The sequence below is a fragment of the Mastigoproctus giganteus genome, chromosome 10 (genome assembly GCF_048544385.1).
Source record: "Mastigoproctus giganteus isolate SK-2022 chromosome 10, ASM4854438v1, whole genome shotgun sequence".
Lineage (NCBI taxonomy): Eukaryota > Metazoa > Arthropoda > Arachnida > Uropygi > Thelyphonidae > Mastigoproctus > Mastigoproctus giganteus.
This window is the reverse complement of record NC_143584.1, coordinates 213,631,415-213,658,610: the sequence shown is the minus strand read 5'-3', so window position 1 is coordinate 213,658,610 and position 27,196 is coordinate 213,631,415. Positions and strand designations below refer to the sequence as shown.

Genomic DNA, 27,196 nt, shown 5'->3' with positions numbered 1-27,196 from the left:
TTCAAAATTCTATACAATACAAATTCAATGGATTATATCAATTTAGTATGAACTTAGTCAAACAGTTTAGTATATCTCAAAAACATATACCCATCCAACACTAGTTTTATAACGTGCTCATCATAGATCCCTACAAATTTTGCAATGGCAACAACTACAGGAAAGACGCACTCAAGAACGCTTAACCATTCACCAAGTTATCACAGTAATTGATTCCAATATTGAACAGGAGCGAAGTAACTGTGATGACTAGTTCATCATAAAAAATTTGCATCCTCCTGCCAAACTTCCAGTAGGCACACTTTGCATCTTCAGAAGAAATCATTTTGTGCTTGAATTGGTTGGTTGGTTGGTTTTGATTTTATTGGCACATTAGCTACTAAGGCTATAATGCGCCAAGACCAGGTCATATATAAAAAATTTTAAACTTTCAGTGACCTAATTAGTTAGGTCACTATATCAAGAGGTATAACAAATGTATAAAAGGTATAAAAGAAAAATGTAAATTTTATATATGAGCAAAAATGTCTATCGATTTTAACAAGCTAAAAACAGCAGATACATGGTTATTGTCAGATAAAATCTGATTTGTGCTTGAAAATACACCTTATTGTCTCTCTATAAAACTGTATGCAATCTCCGCCTGAATTTGTAAATACATTTATAAACAGCAAATAAGTACAGTAAGGCCCTGCTTCTCGGAATTCTGCTAATATGGTGGTTTTCAATTATATCCATGTTCATTATGTTCGGTGCTTGTTCCACTTTTTCGGCATGACTCGTTCAGCAGCCAAGTCCGAGAAGGGCATCAGGTGCCATTTTATTGTGGGTGATTCAGTCGGTTTACAGTATATGACAGTGTAAACATGTTATTAGACTTTATATGCATTCACAAGTGAACAAAAAAAAAAAAAAAAAAAAAAAAGACTATGCTACACTTTTTGGTGGGGTCTGGAACCTAACCCACCGTATGAGTATTGTATTGAATATATAAGTATGCTGCATATGGCCCTACTCATATGCAGCGTTCTAGCCCTGTAGGGGGAAAACTTATGTTTTGTTCCTTTATGTTCATGCAATAAAAATTATACAAAACTAAATCAGAAAAATTATAAAACTATACATCACAAGTAAGCACCTAAGTAGTTACATAGAAACCAAAACAAAAAAATAAAATAAAAGCAACACTTTAACAATTAAAAAATACTAAACAGCCATTGTCATTTTAATTTTTGGATAAGGATTATACGCAGTGAGTTCAAAATCTGAAATGTCAAAATCTTCTATGTTCTGAACCTCTCTCAAAATTTTTAATTTTGGGAATGCACGTGGAGTTCTCGTTAACTGAAAACAAAAAAAGTATAAAATACAGTTTAAAAAAATGGAATAACAGGTAACTTCACAAAATTATAAATTATCAACATACAGTAGACTCTTGATTTTCCGGGACAGATGGTAAAAAACAAATCCCAGATAATTGATTTCCCGGTTAATCCAAAAATACAAAAGTCCCCGACATACGTAAGAGATACTTTCCAGGACTTCTTACTTCGTCAAGTTTTACGTAACTCGGGAATGACTAATAACATATCGCTACTATATTATTATCGACAAATCTGAATTCTGCACAATACTTGTTAATGTTTGGCCATTTTCATACTTCCTTCTTAGTTTAATTTTCTGATCCAAATCGATGGCTTTCCTTTTGTTGATAGATTTACTAGTAGCACTGTCACTTATTCTCTTAGTCAGCACAATGATAACGGCCAAAATGAAATTTTCTGAAAAGAATTTCACAGGGTTAAGTGGGAAACACACTATTATCACCTCGTGCAAACTCCCATTTTACTAAAGCACATTTCTGGAGGCCACTGCCGTTAAACAATTTGCACCTTCCGGGTTACTGGACTTTTTTTTTGCTCGTGCATCTAATTATAAATGGGTAATAAACGCGATCTTATTGCATTTGTGATAATACTGATAGGTGGAATTGTGTGGGTTTTTACGTTATTATGATGAAATGTGTCCCTTTCACTGAAATCTTCAGTCATATAAAAAAAAAAACCCATAAATAAATTGTAAGAATCTTCTCTTCTTTCCTATTTTTTTGCTTGTTACTCCGTATCTCACTTGTGTAATTTGTGCGTGCCATGATCGTTGTTATTGATTGCTTATTTTATTTATTTATTATTTTTGTTCGTTTTAAATTTTACAATCCTAAAAAAAAAAAAAAATTGAGTGAAAAAAAATTAATGTAAAACCGTAGTTGCATAAGTTGAGGACTTACTGTATCGAAAAATGTTCAGTGACCTACGTAAAAAATATGGCGATAGATAAAAAATGAAAAAACTTACAATGCACTACTCGCGTGTCCAATATGATGCTTCCCTTTATTTTGTGTGATGTCGATTTTAAGTCTAATAGCTTTTCTATATTTTTTTTACAATGTCGATTTTAAATCTAATAGCTTCCCCTAGCTTCCCTTTATTTTTTACGATGTTGCGTATGGTTTGGTCACCAACATACTACCACTTTGCTTATTGGAGACTTGAAGTGGTGAAACCCATGTTTAGTCTCTAGAGCAAAGTTTCCAGCATCCCCCTCCCCTCATACTTCTCCTTCAACCCATGCACGGTACTAAGTACTATAGGTTTTGATACCTTTCGTGTTTGGGGTTTTCATAAAAAAAAAAAAAAAAAAAAAATTATAATGGTTCCTTAGAGATTTAACAGATGCACCGTTTTCAAACTAAGTTTTTGTTTAACTGAAAACACAACTCTTTTGCATTTAACCATCATTTTTGCAATTTCTAAACAAAAACAAATAAATAAAAAATCTGACATCCCTGACATAAATAACGAAACAAAATTTGTCCTTTTGCACTGCAATGGAACACAACAATCGACACGACGCGCTAAAACAAACTAAACATTTGGTCTCTTTTTTTTGAGCGGCGAGTGTGAAGACAGCGGGGATTGCAAGATGATAGGTACACTAATCTCTCAGTGATGACTTATAATGCCGCTTGTCACTTATTTACAATTTGCAAAATATCTGTTTATACCTATTCTAGTTATTACTTGAATTTTTTGATTTCTGATTGATTTTTTTTTTTTTTTTTTTTTTAAATTTGGAGTCTTGAAGTGTCCCAGTTAATCGAGGCTGTATATGTGCAGCTCTAAAGTGTGTGCTGAAAGACTGATCAATGATATTAAAAAAAAAAAAAAAACCCACTTAGGAAGGATAAAGAATACTTATTTTAATATGTTGCACACAGAGCAAGGTAGTAAAATGGTCAGTTTTGAATATTTCCTTCCAAATTTTTTAGAAGTAAACTAATCTTTTACTAAGTTAATAAGATTATATCCACTGCTGATATAAATAATTAAACTACAAATATAGGAGTAATTAAATATATAATCATTTGATCAATTAATTTAATACTTTTCTCCAGCATAACACTTGTGAGGTACTAGTTGCTTCATATTTTTGCACACTACTGTATAGATATATAAAATTATACTAAATAATACTAAAAAAAAAAATACTAAATAAATTTTATATCACATATACAATTTAGCTAAGTATTAATCATATTTGAAACGAGTTTAGGATGAGAAAACTACTTTCAGGAAGCCACTGAATATTAACCACACCAATTTATTTTATTAGTTAGATAAAACACACTTCTAGTTTTACAGTAAAAAGTGACTGTACAGAAGTAATCCATTTAAAAATACTTTACAACTGAAAAGTGTTATCATGTTCCATATATCAGAAGAATATTAAAAATACTCATCAAATATTTAAAAAACCTATTTAAAAAAAAGTAAAAATTTTGACTATTTATAACTTCAAATATGTAAACAAATAAGCTACGAATGAAAGTCACCTTAAGAGAATGGAAATGAGAAAAAACATACTTGTTCTTTAAGTGCATCGATGTGAGTTATATACACATGTGCATCTCCTAAAGTGTGCACAAAATCACCAGGTGTTAGCCCAGTTATATGAGCTATCATATATGTCAGCAATGAATAACTGGCTATGTTGAAAGGAACTCCTAAGCCCTGAAATATGAATAAAATATAATAGATCTGATTTAAAGGAAGTAATGATCAAACACAGAAACAAATTCAATTTAAATCATTTGTGGTTTTAATTAAAAAAAATCCTGAAAATTACTTTGGTTATTAATAGTTTTCTAGAATCACATGCTGTAAAAACATAATATTATATGATAACAGTGATAAAACTACCTTAAATGCAACAACACCATAATGCAATTATAGATACTCAGCTTGCAAAACATTGCTAAGCTATAGGGAAAATGTAATTATTCATTATCATCTTTTGTTTCTCCATAAAAGAAACTGAATCTTTCTCATGTGGTGGGGCTGAGCTCACCTCCTTTTAGTATTAATTTATTGTTAAAGGAGTAAAATCATTACTTATTAAAACAAGCAAGATTACTATGACACCCTGAATTGCACTTTCTTCCATTACTTTTACATTCACACTTATTCGATTTTTAATTATAAACATATCTTTGACACCCTTGAGCTCACGTTATGGACTCTTCTTGCACTGCAAGTAATTTCTCTGCACACTGTACTGGTTTTGGATATAAAATAAGCTAATTCCCCTGATTTTGTGAAAACAACAATAACAATGTGAAAAATAACCTTCATTATTATTAAAATTATTGTCTGACCTACTTGCTTCAGTGTTGTCTTCTCTATCTTTGGCTTTTGCTTCTTTACTAGAAAATCAAAATGCAAATGGCAAACATAATACAACAACAGCGATTCAGTCTGCCTGACTATTGACAAGCTATGTAAAAAACAATTGTTCGTCATCATCTTTTGCTTACATTTCCAAAAAAGGAAATGTAATAACAGTGATTAAGTAACAAGAAAACAACAGATTAACTGCATCTTTCTAATGCAATGTAAGCTCACCTGTTTTCGATTTTTATTTATTCTTAAGGGAGTGAAATTGTAACTTATCAGACTATGTGGGGGCAACAGTGAACATTCTGGGCTGGTGAAATGGATACCAGTCACAAATAAAATGTCACCTCCGTAGCCAGGCGGGCAGAAGCAGCAGTGCGTAGCACACGCTTCTTGATTAGACCGGGGTTCGAGCCCGTGACCACCAAATACGGAGGATGCGGAAAGGTCAGGGAATGACCACCACATATCCCCAGAGCAATATGGCCCTAGTTGCTAATGCTCCTAAAAATCAAATAACAACAACAAATAAAATACTCACCACTAATATTTGTTTATATAGAATGACTGGTAAATGTGAGAAACATATACATTCACTAAATTTATTGCTGATTATTAAAAATAACCCATTAATTGATTTCACTGTAACATACACACTATTTAAACTTGTTTTCTCACTAATTTGCTGTTTCATAGAATTGCATTTTAGAGCAGAAAACATAGTTTTAGCACCAGTCAACTAATGAAAATTATAATCACAGTGCTTTGAGAAAAATCAATACTTCTCCTTCTTCATCAAGTGTCTGGGTAGTCTGTCACATGTATGTGTCCTTATTAATGCGATGTTGACATTGGGGCACCAGGCTCAGGCTTGAGTGAGAGCTCCAGCTGTCCTTGCACAAGTTGCCTCTCTGATGATCTCTTGTAGACTGCAGTTTTTGCACAACATGGAAATGTTGCATACTGTGTTCACTGTATTTGGTAGAACATATTTCAACATTTACAAAGAAAAATGCTCCGCTTGGGAACGCTTAGTTAAACAAACTATGGACCAGGAGCCCTGGGGCTTGATCTACAAGCTGACTCTAGACAAAATTCATCCGGGGGAAATATTCTCCTCTGTACTTAGACCTGATAGCTCCGAAACTCTAACATGGGCCGAGACTGTGGAAACAATTTTGGATGAATTGATTATGCAGGATGAAACTGTACCAGAAAGTCTGGTACAAACAGGCATTCGTTTAGAACATCCTTCCTACGTAGGCCAAAGCCATGAAGGTGATTCTGACAGACACGAGGTAAGTCTTGCTGTTGCGACTTTGCGTGATGGCAAATGCCCTGGACTGGATTTATTAGAAGTTACCATAGTTAAAAGAATCTGGAGCATCTGTCCCCAACTGATGATGAACCTTTTTAATGCCTGCCAACAATATGGATCCTCCCCCTCTCCTGGGAAAAAAGCAAATCTTAAATTACTCATCAAGAATCCCAACAAAACAGCAAATTCATACTGCTCAATCGCTCTACTTCCAGTCTTCGGAAAAATACAAGAGAAGCTGATTGTAGTGAGATTCCAAAAGCACTATAAAGAAAGAAACCTAAACTACAGATTGCAACTTCAAGAGCTTGTCGCACAATTTCAACGTTGGCACTACAGGTAATCAACGGTAAACTACCAATTAAATATGAAGTGCTGTACAATTACTTTCAGTATTGTAGAAGGAAGGGTATTGCAGCACAGTTCAACCAGTTTTCTGTTAACCTGGACATGCCAGTGAAAGACGACAACACTAGATTAAGAAACCAGTTCCTCCAGGAATGGCAAAACGAATGGACTAATGCTAACACTGGAAGAATTACTACCCTTTTTATACCTCAAGTTGCCAAATTTGACAAAAAACATTGGCCCTGGTTTAACCCAGGTCTTCACCTAACTTTCCTTCTATCTGGGCACGGCAGCCTATACTCAAAGTTATTTACTCTGGGTTTGGCTGCGTCTCCTCTTTGTAAATGTGGCTCAGAGGAAACAGTCCAACATATAATCTTAGAATGTCGATATTATGTAGACATTCGATTTGAACTTCAAGCATTGCCCGAAGTTTATGATGTAAATAACTTCACCAAGTTTTTAGAATGTAAAGAAAATTATCAGGCACTGGCTAACTTTGCAGACAAGGCTTTCCGCTTGAGAATAATTATCTAATAAGTGTACTACCACTGTATATATTGCCTTGATATTAATCGAATTATTACAAGACCCCTGATGAGGAAATTTATTTGTGTTTATTGCCGGAAGGCAATATTACTGTTTAGAATACATAAATCGATGTGCCGGGTTCACTGTTGGGTGGGCGGTGTCCTGGGACTTCGGCCTCTAATAAGGTGCATAAATTGTAAATCTTAAATTGTATAAATTGTAAGATATATATCGGACCTCATTGTAACCGAACTGGAAGGTTCTATCTGTATAGTTGTATAAGTTGTGAAGGTTAATGTAGAAATTGGTGCCTTAAACAAATTGTAATAACTGAGTTGCAAGTGTTATGGATATACAGTATAATTAAATGTGCGGCTATACTACACTGGTCTCAGGCAAGAGACTTATTGTTTGTAATAATTCCTGTGAAGTTGGTGGGTCAAGATGTTTTGTAAAACCACAAATTGTAAATATTCTACAGCTACTCTTCAGCGGCGGATAGGGGAAACTGGAGCCCGCAGAAAATAATAAAATATTTTGAATACTTGTATTTGATAGTGACTGGTTGAAGTGATTTAGACAGTTTTCTGCAATAGTAACACATGGATTCTACAATCTGTTCATTCATTGGATTGGCATTATAGCCACAGTTCTACTCATAAAGTAATTTCTAATTTCTCACTTAGCTTCATTGATTGCCATGATATGCTTTTACATGGATGTCATGGAAATCAATAGCCTTACGTTGATCTTTCATTCTCTTACTTGTTTCACTGTATACTGTATTTTGTACACTGCCTATACTCTATACAAAATGTAGTAACATTTTATATACAGTATAGGCATCTTGGCATTACAAAGGGCTGCCATTGGGTTTGTTGATGGAATTATACATTTGGTGTAATGTACTCTACATCCATATGCTGCCAGGAAAAATGCATGGTACATTGTAAACTAAGTGATATTACATAGTTTTTTGCAAAAATAATTGTTACAAATGCCTCTTGCCAATGAATGGCTATCCCAGAATATAACAAGAAGCTTCCTTCAATATTCTGATCATTTGTTTGAAAATGATAAGAAAAAAAAAAAAAGATGACCATGGTTGTGGTAGCTTTTTGAATATTCTTAATATTTCATGAGCCTAGGATTAGTGTTAACAAATGAGGATGTGCTACCACAATCCTAGGCACCTGAAATTAACAAGTAGGTTACAGATATCACATAAGATGTCACCATAGTCACAGGTTTTGTCCACTCAGCTCACTACAGCTGTCCAGTATTACAATATACATGCCAGAATAATGTTCATAGTAAAGCAAAGTTTCTTAGAATAAGCCACAAGGCAGCTATTGGAAGGATGTCTGCATATTGCATGTATCCTAAGTTACTGCCCAATGGAAATACAAGTTTCTCATTCTGTATTTGAGAGAGAAAGTGATATTCTGGTGACGTTCTTTATGACCTAATGAGGATGCATGTGATAAGCAAACATCAAATCATAACAATGTTGTAATAATGCTTAAAAGAAAAAAAACTTACCATGTCTGCAGAGCGTTGATACAACTGGCAAGATAATTCTTTATTACTCACATAGAACTGGGCCAAACAGTGGCATGGTGGTAGAGCCATCAGTTTCAAATCTGGAAAGGATAAAGAAAAAAGAATGCTTAAGATAAAACCTTATGGATTTGTCTTACATATTAATTTCTGAACATGCATTTATTAAAATTTAGTGCTTTTTGTCAAGAATCTGAAAATGGTACAAGTTCAATGAGCACATTAATATTCTTGTTGACACTAACCAAATGAGATGTAGCTGAAAATTTTAAAATAAAGTTTGGCAGTAATAGAAAAAAAAATAACAGAAAAAGAAGGAAAAATGCCAAAAACCAGCGAAACAATGTTTCTTAGCAATTTTAGGGTTCCAAGAATTCAAAAACTAGAGCAAATGAAAGGATCCTGAAAAGTTGGGGCAGTGGAGCCAAGCTGTTCTTGTTCAGGTATTTTCATTTATTCTTCTAATGAAGAATAAATGAAATTTTACTTTGTTTTTCATTTTATTCAATTTACTTTCTGAAAATTTTATTTCAGTTTGTAGCAGCTTTTGCCAGTCAAGAAAACATATCATTTCACTGGTATTCCAGAAATCTTTTCCATTCACTTCAGTTTTTCATTTCTTGGAAACTAAACTTTCACATAAACATACTGCTTTGTTTTAGTTTTTGGTATTTTCTTTCTTTTCCAGTTATTATTTTTATATATAGGCAGAGTATTTTTTGCTCCTTTTACTATATTAAAATTTTTCAGCTGCATTTCCTGTCTGGTTGGTGCCAACACGAATATTTATCATAATTTACTAATAACCTTTGGAGGAGGAGGAGGACACATTATAGTTCAGTAACTGGATTCAGTTCTCTGCATAGCTGGCTTATAGTATAAAAAAACAAATAAAAATAATAATTAACATAAAAACAATATAATAGTAAGATAACGATTTTTTTTGCAGTATAATATAAATATGATCATATGTTTGTTTTTAGAATGAAAATGCAGTTAAAGCAAAGCCTTTAACTCTTAACTTCGATGTGAAGAATGTATCACGAGATATACCAAAGAGCCGGACCCTTCATTTCTTATCAAGAGTATCTACAGGTAATATACATAAAATCCAGTGCAAAATTTATTTATATTAAGGAAAGCAAAAAGACAGAAAAGATTAAAGCACAATTTAAAAATTATCTTGGTTTAAAATTATTTTTCAAAACATAGTACTTAACATTTTATGCATTCAAACCAGAAGTACAAATTTCAATGTAACCATTGGAATTCCTTAAAAAAAAAAAAAAACAAAAAAAAAAAAAAAACCACAATTACAATTATCAGAGAGAAAATAGAGTTGGTTCATGTATTTTGTTGATATTACATTCTGACTGCCATTTCTTCAGGTATTCATATAGGTTTGGAAATCTCAATTTTGGAAGGGCACAGTTCTGTTGGAACAACAAGATTAGATAATAAATGAACCCCAAACCCTAAGAAAAAGGTGAAAACGTTTGGTTGCTATTCACTGATTGTGCTTCCAATATCTAAAAGCACAACATGAAGCTACATGGCGATCTACATGTTAGTAATGGTGCCTCCGTAGCCAGGTGGGCAGGAGCAGCAGTGCATGGCACATGCTTCTTGATTAGACTGGGTTCGAGCCCATGACCACTAAATACGGAGGTTGCAGAAAGGTCAGGGAATGACCACCGCATATCCCCAGAGCAATATGGCCTTAGTTGCTAATGTCCTAACAAACAAACAAACAAACAACATGTTAGTAACACCTGGTATAATCATTGGAAACTATAACATACATTAAAAAGTTTCAAAAATATTCTTGAGCTTGATTTGTGATGGCAAATTTAAGTACACATTAAACAAACAGCACAAATACTTCTGCACTGGGGTCTTCCAAAATTGGGGAGATCCTGGCCCCGCAAATGCTCACGGCCCTGATTGTAATGTCCAGCCTGTCCAATGGGATACCATGATTCTATTTGGAACATGTGGAAATTTGTCACTGTAAACAGTTTTATACTGCTGCTTTCTCACTTGAGAGTTATTAAATAAGACTTGAAATTATAACTGTATAATACCTTTTAGTGAAAGTAAGTAATTCTAAGTCCAACATGAAGTTCTGAGCAGCACAAACAGGGCTGATACAACAGCTCACAGGGAGGTGATTATCCCATTACAGAAGACAATGGTTAGGCTGCATCTTGAGTACTGCATATAGGTTTGGAAATCTCAATTTTGGAAGGGCACAGTTTTGTTGGAGCAACAAGATTAGATAATAAACGAACCCCAAACCCTTAGAAAAAGGTGAAAAAGTCTAGTTTCTGTTATCTAATAGTCTGTCCCATTCACCTCCGATAACTGAGGTTCCACTTTGGTAGCTACTAGCTACAAGGCTAGAACAGTAATGTACCAGTATGACAGCAGAAATGCTGAATGGAAAAATTAATAATAAAATTAGTAATAAGCAGAAATCGTTGGCTGGATAGAAGAAATATTCAGAATTCACGCTGTTGTCTGAAAAAGCACATATAAACCTGTTTATTCAAATAAAATATATAAATTTTATTTCAGCAATTGTTAGTTCCATCAAAATTTAAAATTTTAATTTGTCCAAGCTGCCAAGTCCACAAGCTTCTCGTTGGGAAATTAACCTACCTGCTGGATTCCAAGCACACAGAATAATTCTTCTATCATTAGGATTAGTCTTGATTGTCGTAATTATCTCAGCCAGCTGATCGACTCCTTTTCCACTGTAGTCAGTGTGCATGTCTTTATATTGTGCACCAAAATGCCTCCATTGAAATCCATATACAGGACCCAAATCACCTGTTGAAAATGAAATGCTTTGAGTTTTTCCTTGAAAAAGAATGTATTTTGTTGCATATCATATTAACATTTGAGTTTTTCAAGGTGTTTATTTTGACTAAATCAAGGTTCCTCAAAAAGGGTAATAGGATGAAACTGTAAACCTCAATGTGACAACTGAGCAAGAAATATCAGCACATACATAGAAATCAATCTTGCCAAAAAAGGGTTAAACATAAGCAAACGTTTTAACCAAGTCACATATATTACTTGCAAAAGTGCACTATTTTCAATAAAACAGCAATGCTTAAACAGAAAATTAATAAATTTCACAACTTTTATGTGGGAAAATAAAAATCACATATTCATTATAAAATCTGGTGTGACCATTATCTAGGCACCTGAGAGGAGACCTGACTGATTTCTATGAAGTGTGATCAGAGTTCAGGAATGGCTTTGTGGCACAGGTTGGGACCTGCTAATATATTGAGATAAGATCAAAAAGTTCTTGTACCTGACAGACAGATGGACAGTTACTATAAGAATATAAAAAGTGATAGGAAATTAAACAAACAAAAAAAAAAAAAAAAAATTCCAGCTATAACAAAAGCCATATACCTTTTGTAATCCAAGAAGAACCAGTGTATTCTATTCAGCCACTACAACAGTTGCTCGTTCTGAAATTTGAGAGATTTGACTTAAGAATAGGTTCTATTTACTTTTGATAACTATTTATCTTTTGGACTTTTTCACTTACCTTTTTTTTTTTTTATTTGAAAATTTTGAAAAGAATAAGCACAACTAGCTAAATTTCAAAATGGTAAAAGAATCGTCATTCTAGCATGTCTAATTTTCACCATCATAGTGGAAAGAGCTTCAAACGAACAAACATACAGTACGAATGGATAAAAACTGGTGGATTTGATTATATATATCTCTTCTTCTTCTTTAATGCTGCCGAATGGCGTTTGCAACTTCGTTTTGATATTGTTCTCTGTCTAGCGCTGCGTGTAGAATTTGTGCTGTTGTCATGTGAAGCCAGGTGTTGATGTTATCTAGCCATGCCATTTTCGGTCTGCCTGGGCGTTTCTTGCCTTCGATCTTTCCCTCCAGGATGAGTGGTAGTAGGTGATATTTTTGTTGGTTCCTAGCGATGTGACCTAGGTATTTGCATTTCCTGCTGATGATGGTTTTGAGCAGGTCCCGTTCCGTGTGCATGTCCTGCAGGACCTGTGCGTTGGTTATCTTGGCTGTCCACGGAATTTTCAGCATTCTTCGGTAGAGCCACATTTCGAAGGCCTGGAGCTTTTTTGTAGTGGCTGATGTTAGAGTCCAGGTTTCTACACCGTAGAGCAGTATTGGCCAGATGTAGCATTTCAATGTGCGTAATTTGAGCATGATGTTCAAGCTTCTGTCGGTGAGGAGGGTTCTCCATTTGGTGAACGCCTGCCTGGCTTGTTCAATTCTGCTTTTGATTTCGGCCTCATGGTTCAGCTGGTCATCAATGAGTACTCCGAGATACTTGAAGCGGTGTATTTGCTCTAATTTTTCATTGTTTAGTTTGATTGTGATTTTGCTTGCAGTCCTGCTGACCTTCATCACCTTTGTTTTCTTTTTGTTGATTCGTAGCCCCCATGCTTGGCTTTCTATGTCCACTTCGTTCAAGATGGTCTGTAAATCTTGTTCTGAATCCGCTATTAGTGCTGTGTCATCGGCATATCTTAAGTTATTGATGTAGTGTCCGTTAACTTTTATGCCGATGTTCTTGTCAGCCAGTGTTTGGTCGAAGATCATTTCCGAATAGATGTTAAAAAGAATGGGAGATAATGGACAGCCTTGCCGAACGCCTTTTTTTATTGGAATTGGGTCTGTCAGGTCGTTGTCATAGCGAAGCCGGGCTGTTTGATTCCAGTAGAGAGTTGTAATAAAGTTGATATCATTGTTTTCAAGCCCAAGTTTTCTTAGTCGGTCAATTAGGCGGTCGTGGTCTACTGAATCGAAGGCTTTCTCGTAGTCAATAAAACATATATACACGTCTTTTTGATGTTCATAGCACCTTTGTAGCAATATTTGTAAACAGAAAATTGCTTCTCTGGTGCCTAGTCCCCTGCAGAATCCGAACTGTGTGTTTCCTAGTGCGCTTTCGCACTTACATCTTATCCTTTGCTGAATCACCTTGAGGAAGACTTTTAGCACCTGGCTCATCAGACTGATCAGCCTGAAGTCTTCGCATTTCCGGCTGGTAGCCTTTTTTGGTAGGGCCACAAAGATGGATTGGAGCCATTCGGATGGAATGTCGTTGTTGTTGTAGATTTGATTGAACCATTTTGTTAGTTGTTGGATATTGCTGTAGTCTAGTTGTTTCAGCAGTTCCACATGAATCTGATCAGGTCCACAGGCCTTGCCTGGCTTTGTTATTCGGATGGCTTGTTCCACTTCAGATGTTAATATGTGGAGATTGTCTTCCTGTGTTTGTTGTTGCGTTTCTGCCGGTTTTCTGTTGGTGCCGAACAGATTGTATATATAGCTCTTCCAGGTGTCAAGTTTGGCTTGTTTGCTTAGTATAGGTTGATTGTTGTCCGTATATAAGCTTGGGATAGGAGCCGGTTTGTAGATGTTTCCAGCTTCTTTAAGCTTCTTGTGCAGGTTAAAGTTGTCATTTTTCTTGATTAGGTCTTCGATTTCTGCACACTGATCTTCCATCCATTTTTCCTTCGCCTTCCGGATTTCCTGTTTGATCTTTTGTTGTATTTCTTTGTATTTTTCCCGGTTGTTGTTGCTTTTGAATATTCTCCGTTCATCCATCAGGTCTAGTATGTGCTGGGTCATCCACCGTTGTTTCTTTTTCGACGCCTGATGTCCTAGCAGGGTTTCTGCTGTTTCATTGATGCACTGTTTGAGTGAACGCCCGAATGCTTGCACGTCTGTTGTTACTGCTTCGATCGATCGGATTGTAGTGTTCAGATGAAGCTGTACTTGTCGCCTGTTGGCGTTGTTCTTCAGTTTCTCCAGGTCGATTCTTTTTGTTGTGCTTGTGCGTTTGACTGCTCGTAATTTGAGACGTAGTGTTGCTATTACTGGGTTATGGTCTGATGATATGTCAGCTCCGGGGTAAGTTTTTGCCTTGAGGACACTTGACTTATATCTGATGTTGATTAAGATGTAGTCAATTTGGTTCCTGACGATATTGTTGTCAGAGTCTTGTGGTGAGGTCCAGGTGTATAGTCGTCGAGGTGGTAGTTTGAACCAAGTGTTGGCAATGCTAAATTTTTCTTCCTGGCAGAACTGGACGAGTCTGTCGCCTCGTTCATTCCGTGTCCCCAAGCCATGTTCTCCGACTATGTTTTGTAGCTTTCCTTGACCGATTTTGGCATTAAAGTCACCGAGGATGACCGTCATGTCGTGTTTCTTCAGGGACTTTAAAGTGTTGCTTAGCTTGTCGTAGAACAATTCAATTTCTTGATCGTCTTTGTCCGCTGTTGGTGCGTAGACCTGGAGCACATTCAGGTTGATCTTGTTGCCTGCTAGCTGTAGTAGTGCGATTCGTTCCGATATTGGGGTGAAACTGGTGACTTTGTTGGCCAGTTGTTTGTGGACAACGAAAGCGACGCCGTACGTCTGCTTGGTGTTCTCTTCTCCTCCGGAACAGAAGACGTGGTGGTCGTTTGATATAAACTTCTTTGTTCCAGGCCATTTGGTTTCACTTAGCCCAAGTATGTTGATGTTAATGCGTTCCATTTCTTGTAAAGCATTGGCTAGTTTTCCTGGTTGTAGTAGGCTTCTAACGTTCCATGTAGCTAGTTTCAGAAAATTCTTCGACGCAAGCTCGGAGATTCTTAGCACCCCTGTCCCATTCAAGGGACACCGAGACTCGGGGCCGTGGTTTATTTTGCTTGCTATCATTGAAGTTTTCAAGGGAAGGATAATCCAAGTAGTTTCCCGTTGCTTTCTTGGATCACAATTTAGTTGAAAAGGTCGTGTGTGGACCTTTTGAAACGGGTTTCGTCTGACGTCTCCACTGAAACCTTTCCGCCATGGGAGGCCCTTCTGGGAGCATACAGCTCCCGACGGTATAGCTTTCAGTTTCTTTAACGTACGCAAACTCTCTCGCCACGTTAAGGCACCGTTTCTCGAGAGAGATATATATATAAAAAAAAAAAAATTTGATACCTTCAAAATATCCACTAACTTTTATTAGTCATATATAGTATATAGTAATATATAATAAAAAAAAAAAATAAATAAATAACCTGTACCTTCTTCCCTTTCTGTCAGACCAAGCTTGTCTAAAAAGTCTCGGGTAGCATTAGCATCCCAAATGTGAACATCTTTGTTCTGCAATTCTTTGGCATTTGTACAGCCATGAACAAACCAAAGCAATTCTTCTACAACAGCTCTCCAGAAAACACGTTTAGTAGTTAAAAGAGGAAAATTACCTGAAATATAAATCATTATATTGGCAAAACAATGTAGCATAAGCCTTAAAATAAAATATCAGTCAGTAACTCATATGTCCTTCATTTCTTTTAACTGAAGTACTTGTCCAATCTCACAAGATTAGATTAGAACCTGTTCCAGTAGTCACCCTATAGCTAAAAGCAGTTTTTTAAAATTGGTCTGCAATTATCCCTTCTTAATTTAAATTTACATCTCTTGTATGTATTTACTGTCTAGGAAAAAGAAAATGACCCAGTGTTTACCTTACTATTTTAAAACCTTAAATACATGATCAATGTCACCAATTAAATGCCTACTTAGTAGTTAAAAATATTAGTATAATAGATAAACAGATGGTTCAGTGGGAGATGACAGAGAGCGGTAATCAATGGACACTGCTCTTTGTGGTCAAATGTTATTAGTGGAGTTCCCCAAGGTTCGGTGTTGGGCCCATTGTTGTTTTATATATTTATCAATGATATTGATGAAGGTATATCAGGTTTAATGTCCAAGTTTGCAGATGATACAAAGGTTGGCAGGGTTGTTAACAACAGTAAAGACAGTATGCTACTCCAACTGGATCTAGATAAGTTGGGCAAATGGGCTGAGAAGTGGCAACTGAAGTTTAACATTGACAAACGCAAAGTACTGCATATGAATAGCAATAACCCAAGATAAATGTACCAACTGTGTGGTACTACGCTCAGGGAAGTGGAAAAGACCTGGGGGCAATGTGCAGTCAAACATGAAGTTTGCTGCGCAGTGCAGATGGGCTGCCAGGGCAGGTCATGGAATCCTGTCAATGATATATAGGAATTTTGCTAGCAGGGACAGGGACGCGATTATCCTGTTATACAAGGCAATGGTCCAGCCACACCTAGAGTATTGTGTACAGGTCTGGAGGCCTCATTTTAGGAAGAATGTAAAGTTGCTAGAATGAATACAAAGAAGGGCAACAAAGGGGTGCTCTTAACAAGAAAGGCTTAAGTTCTGCCTTAAGTTCAGCACCTGGAGAGTAGGCACCTGTGAGGTGATCTGATTGAGGTGTATAAGGCCTTCAATGGGATGAGCAAGCTGAATGCTGATGGGATTCTTCCTCTTGCTCAGATTAAGAACTTGAGAGCATAGATTCAAATTGAGGAAAGACAGTTGTAGAACAGATGTGCAGAAATTTGCCTTTAGCCAGCAGGTAGTTGATTGGTGGAACAGACTTACATTTTTTATTGTGGAAGTTGATAGCCTAAATAAATTTAAGGCAGAGCTGGACAGGCAATTTGGAATGAATGGATGGGAGTTTTTTTTTTTTTTGCTGATGCTACATAAGTTTGCTTTCTTGCATCATATGTCTCTACTAATGCTAATACAGTCTATCCTCGTATAGCACGATAGTTGTGTTCCTAGAAACCCTCGTGCAATATAAACAACAGGCCCTATGGGAAAAGTGGGGTTAGGTGCCAACCACCCAAGATTGAACACACATTTGGAACCAAAACATTATCAAACAATAAATAATTGGGTAATTTTAATCGTTATAAAATACTTACGTATTTTATAACGATTAAAATACGTAATAAAAAATAATATTATAATATTTTTTTTATTATAATATATTAAATAATAAAAAATATTTATTTTTTATTATATTATAATAAAGTATTTTTAGTATTTTTTAATACTAAAAAAGTATTTTTTACGAATAAAATACGTATTTTATTCGTAAAAAAATTATTATATTAAATAAAATAGTCGTAATAAAATACTTACGTATTTTATAATACGTAAGTATAAATTATAATACGTAAGTCGCAATAAAATATTGCTAATGCTTTTGCTTCGATTTTTCTATCCAAACAGATGACAGCCGTTCCATCTCTTCCAATTCTTGCGTCTTAATCTAATGGATTTTAATTACACTTTGAGTTGCTATGAAAGTTGTTTTTATTTTCTCTGCATTCTTTGTAATTCTCGGCGTTGCCTCATTTAGGTCTGTAGCACGTGCAATATCACATGGTCTTTCATTTCGCTCAAAGCGTTTCACATTTTTTCTCTATCGACAGAGGCGGACTGGCCATAAGCCTTCCCCGGGAAATCCCGGTGGGCCGGAGGCCGGTGTGATTTTGGCCATAAACCGTAGTATGAGGCCTCTATAAATTTTCCCGGGTAAGAATTTTTGACCCAATCTTTAAGAATTTTTGTAATAATTTTTGACTCAGAAAAAAAAAAAAAAAAAAAAGCAACATCGATAAACAGAGGCGGACTGGGTCTGCCTCTGTTTATCGATGTTGCTTTTTTTTTTTGCTTTTTTTTTTCTCTCTGAATCTGCAGTGTCTTCGCCAGGAAGCTTCCTTTTCACACCTTTTTAAGTATGTATATTAAGCACAGATTTACTCTTTATTACCTTACCAATTAAAAAATTAAATGATACGTGAAAATCGGAATAATTAATACGTACTGTAATATGTACATACTAACTAGTTGACATTTCTATTCACTGACATTTGTGTGTGGGGGTTAAAATTTAAAACAGTAAAAAGATAAGCAATCAATAAAAAAAAAAAAACACGTCACACACAAATTGCAAGTAACACAACACGCGCAAGTGAGAACGGAGTAACAAATTACGAAGCTTTAAAAATAGAAATGAAGAGAAGATTCTGAAAATTATTTTTTTTATATGATTGATGATTCCATGGAAGTGTAAACACATTTTACCATAATAACTCACAGAATTCCAGCTTTCGGTATTACCGCAAATTCAATAAGATTGAGTTTACTGTCCGTTTATGATAGATTGCACTAACAGAAAAGCCCAATAAACAGGTGACTGCTAATTGTTTTTATTGTTTTATGGTTGTGACCTCCAGAAATCCAACCGAACTACATGGTACGGTCGGAGACAATCGTAGGGTAATCTTCAGTGCTGAGGTCTCCTGCCCCGATTAAACGGCATTTTGTCCCAATTTAATAAACCCTGGCTATTTTCTCGATTGGTTTTTGTTTTTTAAGATTTTCCCCAAATAAACGGCTGCCCCGATTAACCGGTGGCCCAAATAACCGGAATCCACTATATTTACGTGCAAATTCGGATAATTTTGGTCATCTCTCAGTATAAACAGAAAATTTATTTTATTTTATTTAAGTCCAAAGTGCATACCACCATGAAAAGATCTTGGTACAAAAGGAATGATCTGATAGAAATATATGCTCATAGAGCACTGTGCATGGAATTGAAGTGTAGTAGATCTTTGCACAAGAATTCCAACCTGTACAGCACTCATCAATGCATATTTTTCAGAAAGCCAAAGGGAAAGTTTTTTTTTTTTTTTTATTTGGTAGTTGTTCGCGCATCGGCTTCTGTAGTTGTTGGCGCATACCACCATGAAAAGACCTTGGTACAAAAGGAATGATCTGATAGAAATATATGCTCATAGAGCACTGTGCATGGAATTGAAGTGTAGTAGATCTTTGCACAAGAATTCCAACCTGTACAGCACTCATCAATGCATATTTTTCAGAAAGCCAAAGGGAAAGTTTTTTTTTTTTTTTTTATTTGGTAGTTGTTGGCGCATCGGCTTCTGTAGTTGTTGGCGCATACCACCATGAAAAGACCTTGGTACAAAAGGAATGATCTGATAGAAATATATGCTCATAGAGCACTGTGCATGGAATTGAAGTGTAGTAGATCTTTGCACAAGAAATCCAACCTGTACAGCACTCATCAATGCATATTTTTCAGAAAGCCAAAGGGAAAGTTTTTTTTTTTTTTTTATTTTATTTGGTAGTTGTTGGCGCATCGGCTTCTGTGGCCATATTGCACCTCCCAAGGTTTTTGCAGTACTTTGATCCAAGCCTGAGGCGGGAATCGAACCCGCGACCTTTGGGTTGCCGGGCAGGTACTTTACCCACTCGGTTAGCCCGGTCGGCTAAAAGGGAAAGTAATATGAATAATGGCTAATCAAAATCTGTCACTGCATGCTATTGTCAAATGAATCTCCAGGTCTGTTGGCATTTCATATAGTAGTACACATCAAAATTAACTGATTCATTTGAAGCTGAGGGAGATGCGATGAAAAAAAAAAAAAAAACCCACAATAGGCAACATGAATGCAGAGTCCAACAAAATTTTTGAAAGAATTCTGCCTAAACACAAGATTTTGTATCATGGATGAACGATGCCGTTGTTTTAATCCAAAGACCAAAATCAGAAAGATTGTTTGGAAATGCTCATCTTCCTAACACTTCAAGAAATTTTTGGTGTGTCTAGCAATATATGCAGTTTTTCTTTATGATAATACCCCCAATAACTTTGGGATAACAAGAACAACACTCCCCCAGCAATACATACACAATTTGGAGCTAAGCTTTGAAGCATAGCTGTACTAATTGCATTTCAGTTCAAGAAAACTATGTCCAAAAATAAAATCCATTTGATTATATAATATTTCACTTCCAAAATGAACTTTTCAATCTTCCCTTGTAATCTCATAACAAAAAAAAAACATATTCAGTGCCTAAAAGCTCATGAAATAGAGTGAAACAACATTAAGAAAACCCATTAGATCTAGATATTGAAGTTTTGCTCTAATCCATGATATTTGGAAAGCTTATGAGACTACAAATTTTATTAGTTGATGACTTAAAAGCTTCAAGAACTCCAAACCATGCATTCTTTTTTTAATACTAGTCTATCAACATAAATGGCTTAAATTCATCACCTGTTTTCAAAAGTTGTTCAGTTTTTTGCTAAAACCACTACGTGTTCAAGAAATTAAATGATAAAAAAAGGTCAATTAATTTAGTTATACACTATAAAAAAAAACAAAAAAAAAACCCATTATTTGGTTCTCTCAAAGTAAAAAATTTAGCCTGAAAACTTTTCTTTCTTTTTTTAAACAGAAACAAACTTATGTATGGAAGCTAAATTGCATGACTGGAAATTTCAAATAAATTCTGAATACAACAAACATCATTTCTTTCAATATATAAAACTTAGTTTGCCTTTCATGTTTAAACATATTGCATAAGAGGAAGTTGATTATTGTTATTATAATGAGGTTTTAGCAGCGTAGGCAACTAAGGCCATATTGCTTAGTGTATACTGTTTGTAAGTTGTGTGTGTATGTGGTTGATTTTCTGTTTGCTGGACGAAAACCCAAAGTTTCCAGGAGAAAGAAAACCATGCTACCTGTGCCTGAGATCGACTAACTCAACCATGTTGTGAAAAAGGCCCCCATAAAAATTCCTCACATCATTGATGGGACTCGAAGTCTTTTTTTTTTTTCACCCATTGTGGGGAGGACGGCGATTCTACCAACTGTGCTACCCACAACGGCAGGAAATTGGTGACTGCATGCTAAGTATCAAAGCAATAAGGCTATGGGGTTTCAGTATATTGTGTCTATAAAAGAGCGTATCCTTCAGTCAGTGTGCCTGTTTTCAAGAGATAAAAGCCATGTGCCCCTCACTGAAACAAACTAAACTGACCATGTTATAAAAAAAAACCAATAACAGTTCTTTCCATCAAACTCAAGCTTTTCCAAAAAACCAGGAAGAACAGCTTTCATAACCATGGTGATAACTGTAACGGTCAAAGTGGAAGGCTGCTATGAAAGTTTAATGGTAGCAAAGTGTACATTATTAGTAAAGCAAGTTCAGAGATGATAGGGTTTCCTAGTTACTCTTAAAAATGGTAAATAACACTATATATTTTGAAATAAATCCTCAAAAGTAAACTGGTTTATAAAAATTAAATGATCATCACAAATAAACTGATTTAACTGAAGCGGGAGGGATGGAATTAGTGATCATAAAAATTTTTTTATGATCACTAATTCCATTGAAATAGGTGGGGGGGGGGGGAAATCAAGCTGCAAAATGCTCTTTTAATACCATACAAACAAAAATATTCAGATAAGCAATATGTTAATATAAAGAAAAGTTGAATAAACTTTAGCCCTTTGGTTTAATCATAAGATTTTAATTTTGATATTGGATAATACTTTTTTTTTACACATTTACCGTCACGAAGACTATATCTTGATTGCGACCCAAAGACTGAGAGGGTTCCTGTACCAGTACGATCCTCCTTCCTATGTCCATGTTTCAAAATATAGTCAACTTGTTGAAGATACTGATATTCCTCATGCCTACAGAAAATAACAATTATAATACGATTAAAAAGAAAGCAGTCCAGCAACAATAAAAAAAAAGTTATGAATTAAATAATTTCAGTCAAGCAAAATCATTCTAAAAATTTTAAAATGTTATCTTTCTTAGTAGCAGCAACAATGCAGGAAAGCAAGCTTATACAGTATCAGCAAAAAAAAACAAAATAAAACACAACATTTTCAATATTACCTGTGCATCCTAACTAACAGTTTGTCTAGCCCTTTGAATATTTATTTAAACTACCCACTTCACCACTAGATGGCTGTAACTGATTGTTCTAAATTAATTACCTGACAACTAGTAAACATTTGAAGAACAGTTAAGTTCTTCAAATATTTTTAGATGAATTTTATTTTTAATTAAAGCAGAAGTTTCAATACTGACATTGCAAGCCTAGGGGATTGCACTGCATACATATGAACAGTCCTTTCTTTACACTTGTCCCATACTTTCAGATTAACAATAATACAAAACTGTTACTATATCATGTTTACACTTCAGTGGTAGTAGTATTCCTCACTTATTTCATTATTATTTTTCTTTAAATAATTATTTATTACATGACAATGCAAAGACATAACAGTGATCCTTAGATTCCCACATTGTCACATTTATAACAAAAAAAAAAAAAAAAAAAACAATAACAGGGTCTTAATATCAGATCTCTCTTGCTGTTTTTTAGCATTAGCATTAGTAGAGGCATTTGATGCAAGAAAGCAAGCTTATGCAGCATCAGCCAAAAAAAAAAAAAAAAAAAAAAAACCCACTTCCACTTCACCCCTCTGTTCGTTGAAAATACCTGTCCAGCTGAGCCTTAAACTTATTTAGGCTATCAACCTCCACCACAAGGGATGGGAGTCTGTTCCACCAACCAACCACCCGCTGGCTAAAGGCAAATTTCCGCACATCTATCCTACATCTGTCTTTCCTCAATTTGAATTTATGCCCTCTCAGGTGATTTTTCTGAGCTAGAGGAAGAATCCCATCAGCATTGAGCATGCTTAAACCATTCAAGGCTTTATACACCTCTATCAGATCACCTCGCTGGTGGCTAGTCTCCAGACACTGTAATTTGCAAACTTTAAGCCTTTCTTCGTAAGAGCACCCCTTTGTTCTATTCACTAATCTTGCTGCCCTTCTCTGTACTCGTTCCAGCAGCTCTACATCCTTCTTGAAATGAGGCCTCCAGACCTGTATACAGTACTCTAGGTGTGGCCTGACCATTGCCTTATACAATGGAATAATCACCTCCTTATCCCTGCTGGAAAAATTCCTGTATATCATTGACAATACTCCATGAGCTACTCTTGCAGCCCGTCTGCACTGCTCAGAGAACTTCATATCTGCCTGCACAACCACCCCCAAGTCCCTTTCATTCTCTACCACTGTCAGTGTAGTACCACAGAGTTGATACATTGCTCTGGGGTTGCTGTTTCCCATGTGTAGTACTTTACATTTGTCAATGTTAAACTTCATTTGCCACCTCTCAGCCCATCTCCTCAACCTTTCCAGATCCTGTTGCAGCAGCACAGTGTCAGTAGTGTCCTTGACAACCCTGCCAACCTATGTATCATCTGCAAACTTGGACATTAAGCTTGATATACCATCATCAATATCATTTATAAATACAGAAAACAATAATGGACCCAACACTGAGCCCTGAGAGACTCTACTAATAACATTAGTCCACGATGAGCAGTGTCCATTGATTACCACTGTCTGTCTTCTCCCGCTCAACCACGCAGCAGCAATTTGTCTCCAATGTCACACTGCTCCAATTTGTGTAGCAGTCTTCCATGTGCAGCAGTATCAAAAGCCTTTCTAAGATCCAAGTATATAATATCAAAGTTATTCCCTGCATCCAGTTCTTTTGTGACTGCATCATAGTATCCAATCAAGTTGGTCAGGCAAGACTTCCCCTTAACAAAACCATGCTGTGTCTGAGCTATAACTGAAGTCTTGTCTAAATGATCCTGCAGTGCTTCTTTAACCAGTGCCTTCATTAATTTTCCTGGAACAGAAGTTAAGCTCACAGGTCTATAATTACTTGTGTCAGCCTTTGATCCTCCTTTGTGAATTGGGGTCACATTTGCACATTTCCAGTCTATGGGTACCTCCCCTGAGTCCAAGGAAGCTCTCATAATTATAGCTAAGGGTTTGCTTACTTCCTTTGCTGCCTCCTTTAATATAACTGGATAGATCCCATCCACCCCGGGTGCCTTTCTTGTGTTTATCTTCAACAGTTTCTCCTCCACTTTACTCACAGTTATTTCAAGATTCTGTAGCTTACTGCTAGAGTTGAATACACCGCTGGCATTCCCCTTGCTGAAAACTCCTCATGTGTGAATGTCGATGCAAAATATTCATTTAGTTTGTTAGCTACCTGAGCAGGATCATCAACAGTTGACCCATCAATATCAAGTGGACCAATCTGATTCATCCCCTTCCTTCTAGAGTTTACATAAGTAAAGAACTCTTTGCTGTTTTTTTTGCATCCCTTGCCAAAGATTTCTCGTAATCTGCCTTCGCCTGCCTAACCTCCTTTGTAACTTGGTTGCATATCAACTTGTATCTATCATAGGCTTCTGTGTCATGTGTTAATTTGTAAGTATCCCATGCATTTTTCTTCTCTGCCATATGCCTCATTAGTTCATCTGACATCCATTTTGGCCTAAACTTTGAACAATATTTCTTAGTTGGTATGTAAAGCCTAGTATCTTCCAAGATAAGTTCTTTGAATGCTTCCCATTTTGAATTTGCTGTTGGTAACATCATCAGTTGGTCCCACTGTATAGAATTTAAATACTGTCTCAGTCCATTGTAGTCGCCTTTACGGAAGCAACATGAGATTTCATGAGATGCTACATAATGCTCTCTCACAAAGCCTCAATTTTTGTTTTTATTAGTATTAGTAGTGGCAAATGATGCAAGAAAAACTTATACAGCATCAACCCAAAAAAAAAGTCTCATTCCACCTATCCATTCCCTCTAATAGTTTGTCTAGCTCTTCCTTGAATTTATTCAAGCTATCCACTTCCACAACATCAGATGGAAGTTTGTTCCAGCAATCAACAACTAGTTGGCTAAAGGCAAACTTCTGCACATCTATTCTGCAACAGTTCTCCCTCAATTTGAATATATGCTCCTCATGAGCATAATCTGTGCAAGAGGAAGAATTTAATTTGCATCGAGCTTGCTCAATGCATTCAAAGTCTTAAACACCTCAATCAGATCACCTCACAGGTGCCTATTTTATTACCTTAAATTATGAAATATGTTTTATAACTTCAACATCTAATTTTGCCATTTTTTTTTACTAAACATATTAAATTGTATTAAAAAAATAGTTTAACAGCCCTAGTCACTTTTTGTTAGCTTATTTTTAAAATTGGCTAGAGATTTTGTAAGTTAATGTTCATAGAACTTTTTAGACAACATCAAGAATTGGAAGGTATTGTACACCAAACAGCTGTCCAGAGGTACCAGAGACCGAAACATTTGCTGTGGTAGCTCCCGAATTCCGTTGGGAGATGGCATACGGAGAATTTGCCGCGAATATCGTATCACGTAATTAGTGTAGTGCATGGAAGCGGAATTATAGGGTTTTAATTGTGGTATATAAGTAGCCTTAATATTCTAATCACGTAGGTTGATGTACATTTTTTTTTTCTTTTAGCTAAGCCGTTTTGGCTGAATTACAGATTATGGGTATACTTGTCACCACGTTGCTCGCATGGCCACATTCGGGAAAGAAGTGTGGTGGTTTTTTAAATACTTTCATTTTTGGCTAGTGAAAAAACAGTTATGTTAGCATAGTTATCGCTAGCAGTCTGGAAGGTACCCGTTTCTGAATCTCTGCCATCTGGAGTTTTACCGAAGTTTTATTTCTAGCGAGGCTACAACTAATTTAATACTCTACGAATGGTATAAAGTAATACATATAATGTAAACTTGATAGCATAATATGCAACGAATGCTTTATAAGTTTTCTTCCTTACAACGTGTGCCACTAATAATAATAAAAATGAATTTCTTTTGCAACAGTCTCCTGCAACACAGATTAATTTTCCCAATGAGGTTCCAAGGCTTTATTTCCTGCCAAAAAAATCTTGTAGTTGTCTATCCAAACAGGTTTCCACAGTATCAATAATACCAATACTACAATAATATTAGCATTTATTGTAACAATTAAAGAAAAGTTTAATTTTAACACAACGTTACCTTTCGAGTAATTGGTTTCCTTTAAGAGCAGGATCAAATTGGGGTGTAATTATTGTATCCATTTTTTCATTACTTTCACCCAGCACCTCGGCATTATTTACATTCTTTTCAGCATCACACATTATTAACTATTTCTGGAAAAACTATTTTCATAAAATAATAATAAATTTCTAGTATTAAAAGTAGTCTATAAAGAAAACCATAAAACGAAATAAAAAAAAAAGCACTCTAAAATTGCCGCGAATTTGGATGCCGCAGCTCCCTCTTGAATGAAGTAAGATTAATTATACATCATTCAATAAATCAGCAGATTATACTTTTTCTTTTATATTGTTTGGAAAAACAAACAAAATACAGTCAGTCCTCGTATAACACGTGTTTACACTACACGAATTCGATCATACACGATTATATAAATAGGAGAACGATATCTTATATAACACGAATCGCTTATGCACAATTCGCCTTTGTGTTTACAAGAAATGGTAGGGAGTAGGCACCTGGTTTGTCAGGCTGGGTTGAGTGGTCGTATGCCATTAAATAAAAACAAATGATGCTTTTTATAATGATAGTGTCAGCTGATACATAAGGGACTACAGTGACATATAGTGACATAGTGTTTTTTGACAAGCGGCACCGGTGCCGCTTTTTATTATTATTATTATTACTAGCCATATAGTGCAAGGAAGCCTGAGGCTTATGCTGCACCAGCCAAAAAAACTTTCCAAGTTACCCGAGAGAGAGAGAGAGAGAGAGAGAGAGAGAGAGAGAGAGAGAGAGAGAGAGAGAGAGAGAGAGAGAGAGAGAGAGAGAGAGTCAGAAGTAGAAGGGAATCACCAAGAAAGAGAAGAATGATGATATCCAGCTGAGGACCCTGGGTGTGCCAAACCCATACTCACCAGATGTGAGCCCCTGGGGTGATTGTCAATGATTACATCTCCATTCTAACCTGAGTTAGAATTCTAGTTCAGATTAGAATTCTAACCTACGGTTAGAATTCTAATCTGAATTAGAATTCTAGAATTAGAATTAGAATTAGAATTAGAATTCTAGATTAGAATTCTAATTA

At 35.7% G+C, this 27,196-nt stretch overlaps 1 protein-coding gene across 1 annotated transcript; it reads right to left on the bottom strand.

The window, feature by feature from the left end:
* Positions 1 to 1,206: 1,206 nt before the first annotated feature.
* Ts (Thymidylate synthase) lies at positions 1,207 to 26,234 on the bottom strand. The gene is made up of 7 exons (XM_090382378.1): positions 26,128 to 26,234; positions 21,757 to 21,884; positions 15,558 to 15,737; positions 11,152 to 11,322; positions 8,473 to 8,573; positions 3,924 to 4,070; positions 1,207 to 1,344 (listed from the first exon to the last, which is right to left on the bottom strand). Exons 1-7 carry the CDS (start codon positions 26,187 to 26,189, stop codon positions 1,207 to 1,209), a joined length of 927 nt encoding a protein of 308 aa, XP_090238504.1. The 5' UTR covers positions 26,190 to 26,234.
* Positions 26,235 to 27,196: the final 962 nt, after the last annotated feature.

Excerpts from the sequence above, each read along its gene's own strand:
- Ts (XM_090382378.1), bottom strand. The coding sequence starts at position 26,189 with ATGGATACAATAATTACACCCCAATTTGATCCTGCTCTTAAAGGAAAC. Across the intron at positions 21,885-26,127 it reads GGAAACCAATTACTCGAAAG|GCATGAGGAATATCAGTATC; the intron begins GTAACGTTGTGT and ends TATTTTCTGTAG. Across the intron at positions 11,323-15,557 it reads TCTGACAGAAAGGGAAGAAG|GTGATTTGGGTCCTGTATAT; the intron begins GTACAGGTTATT and ends CATTTTCAACAG.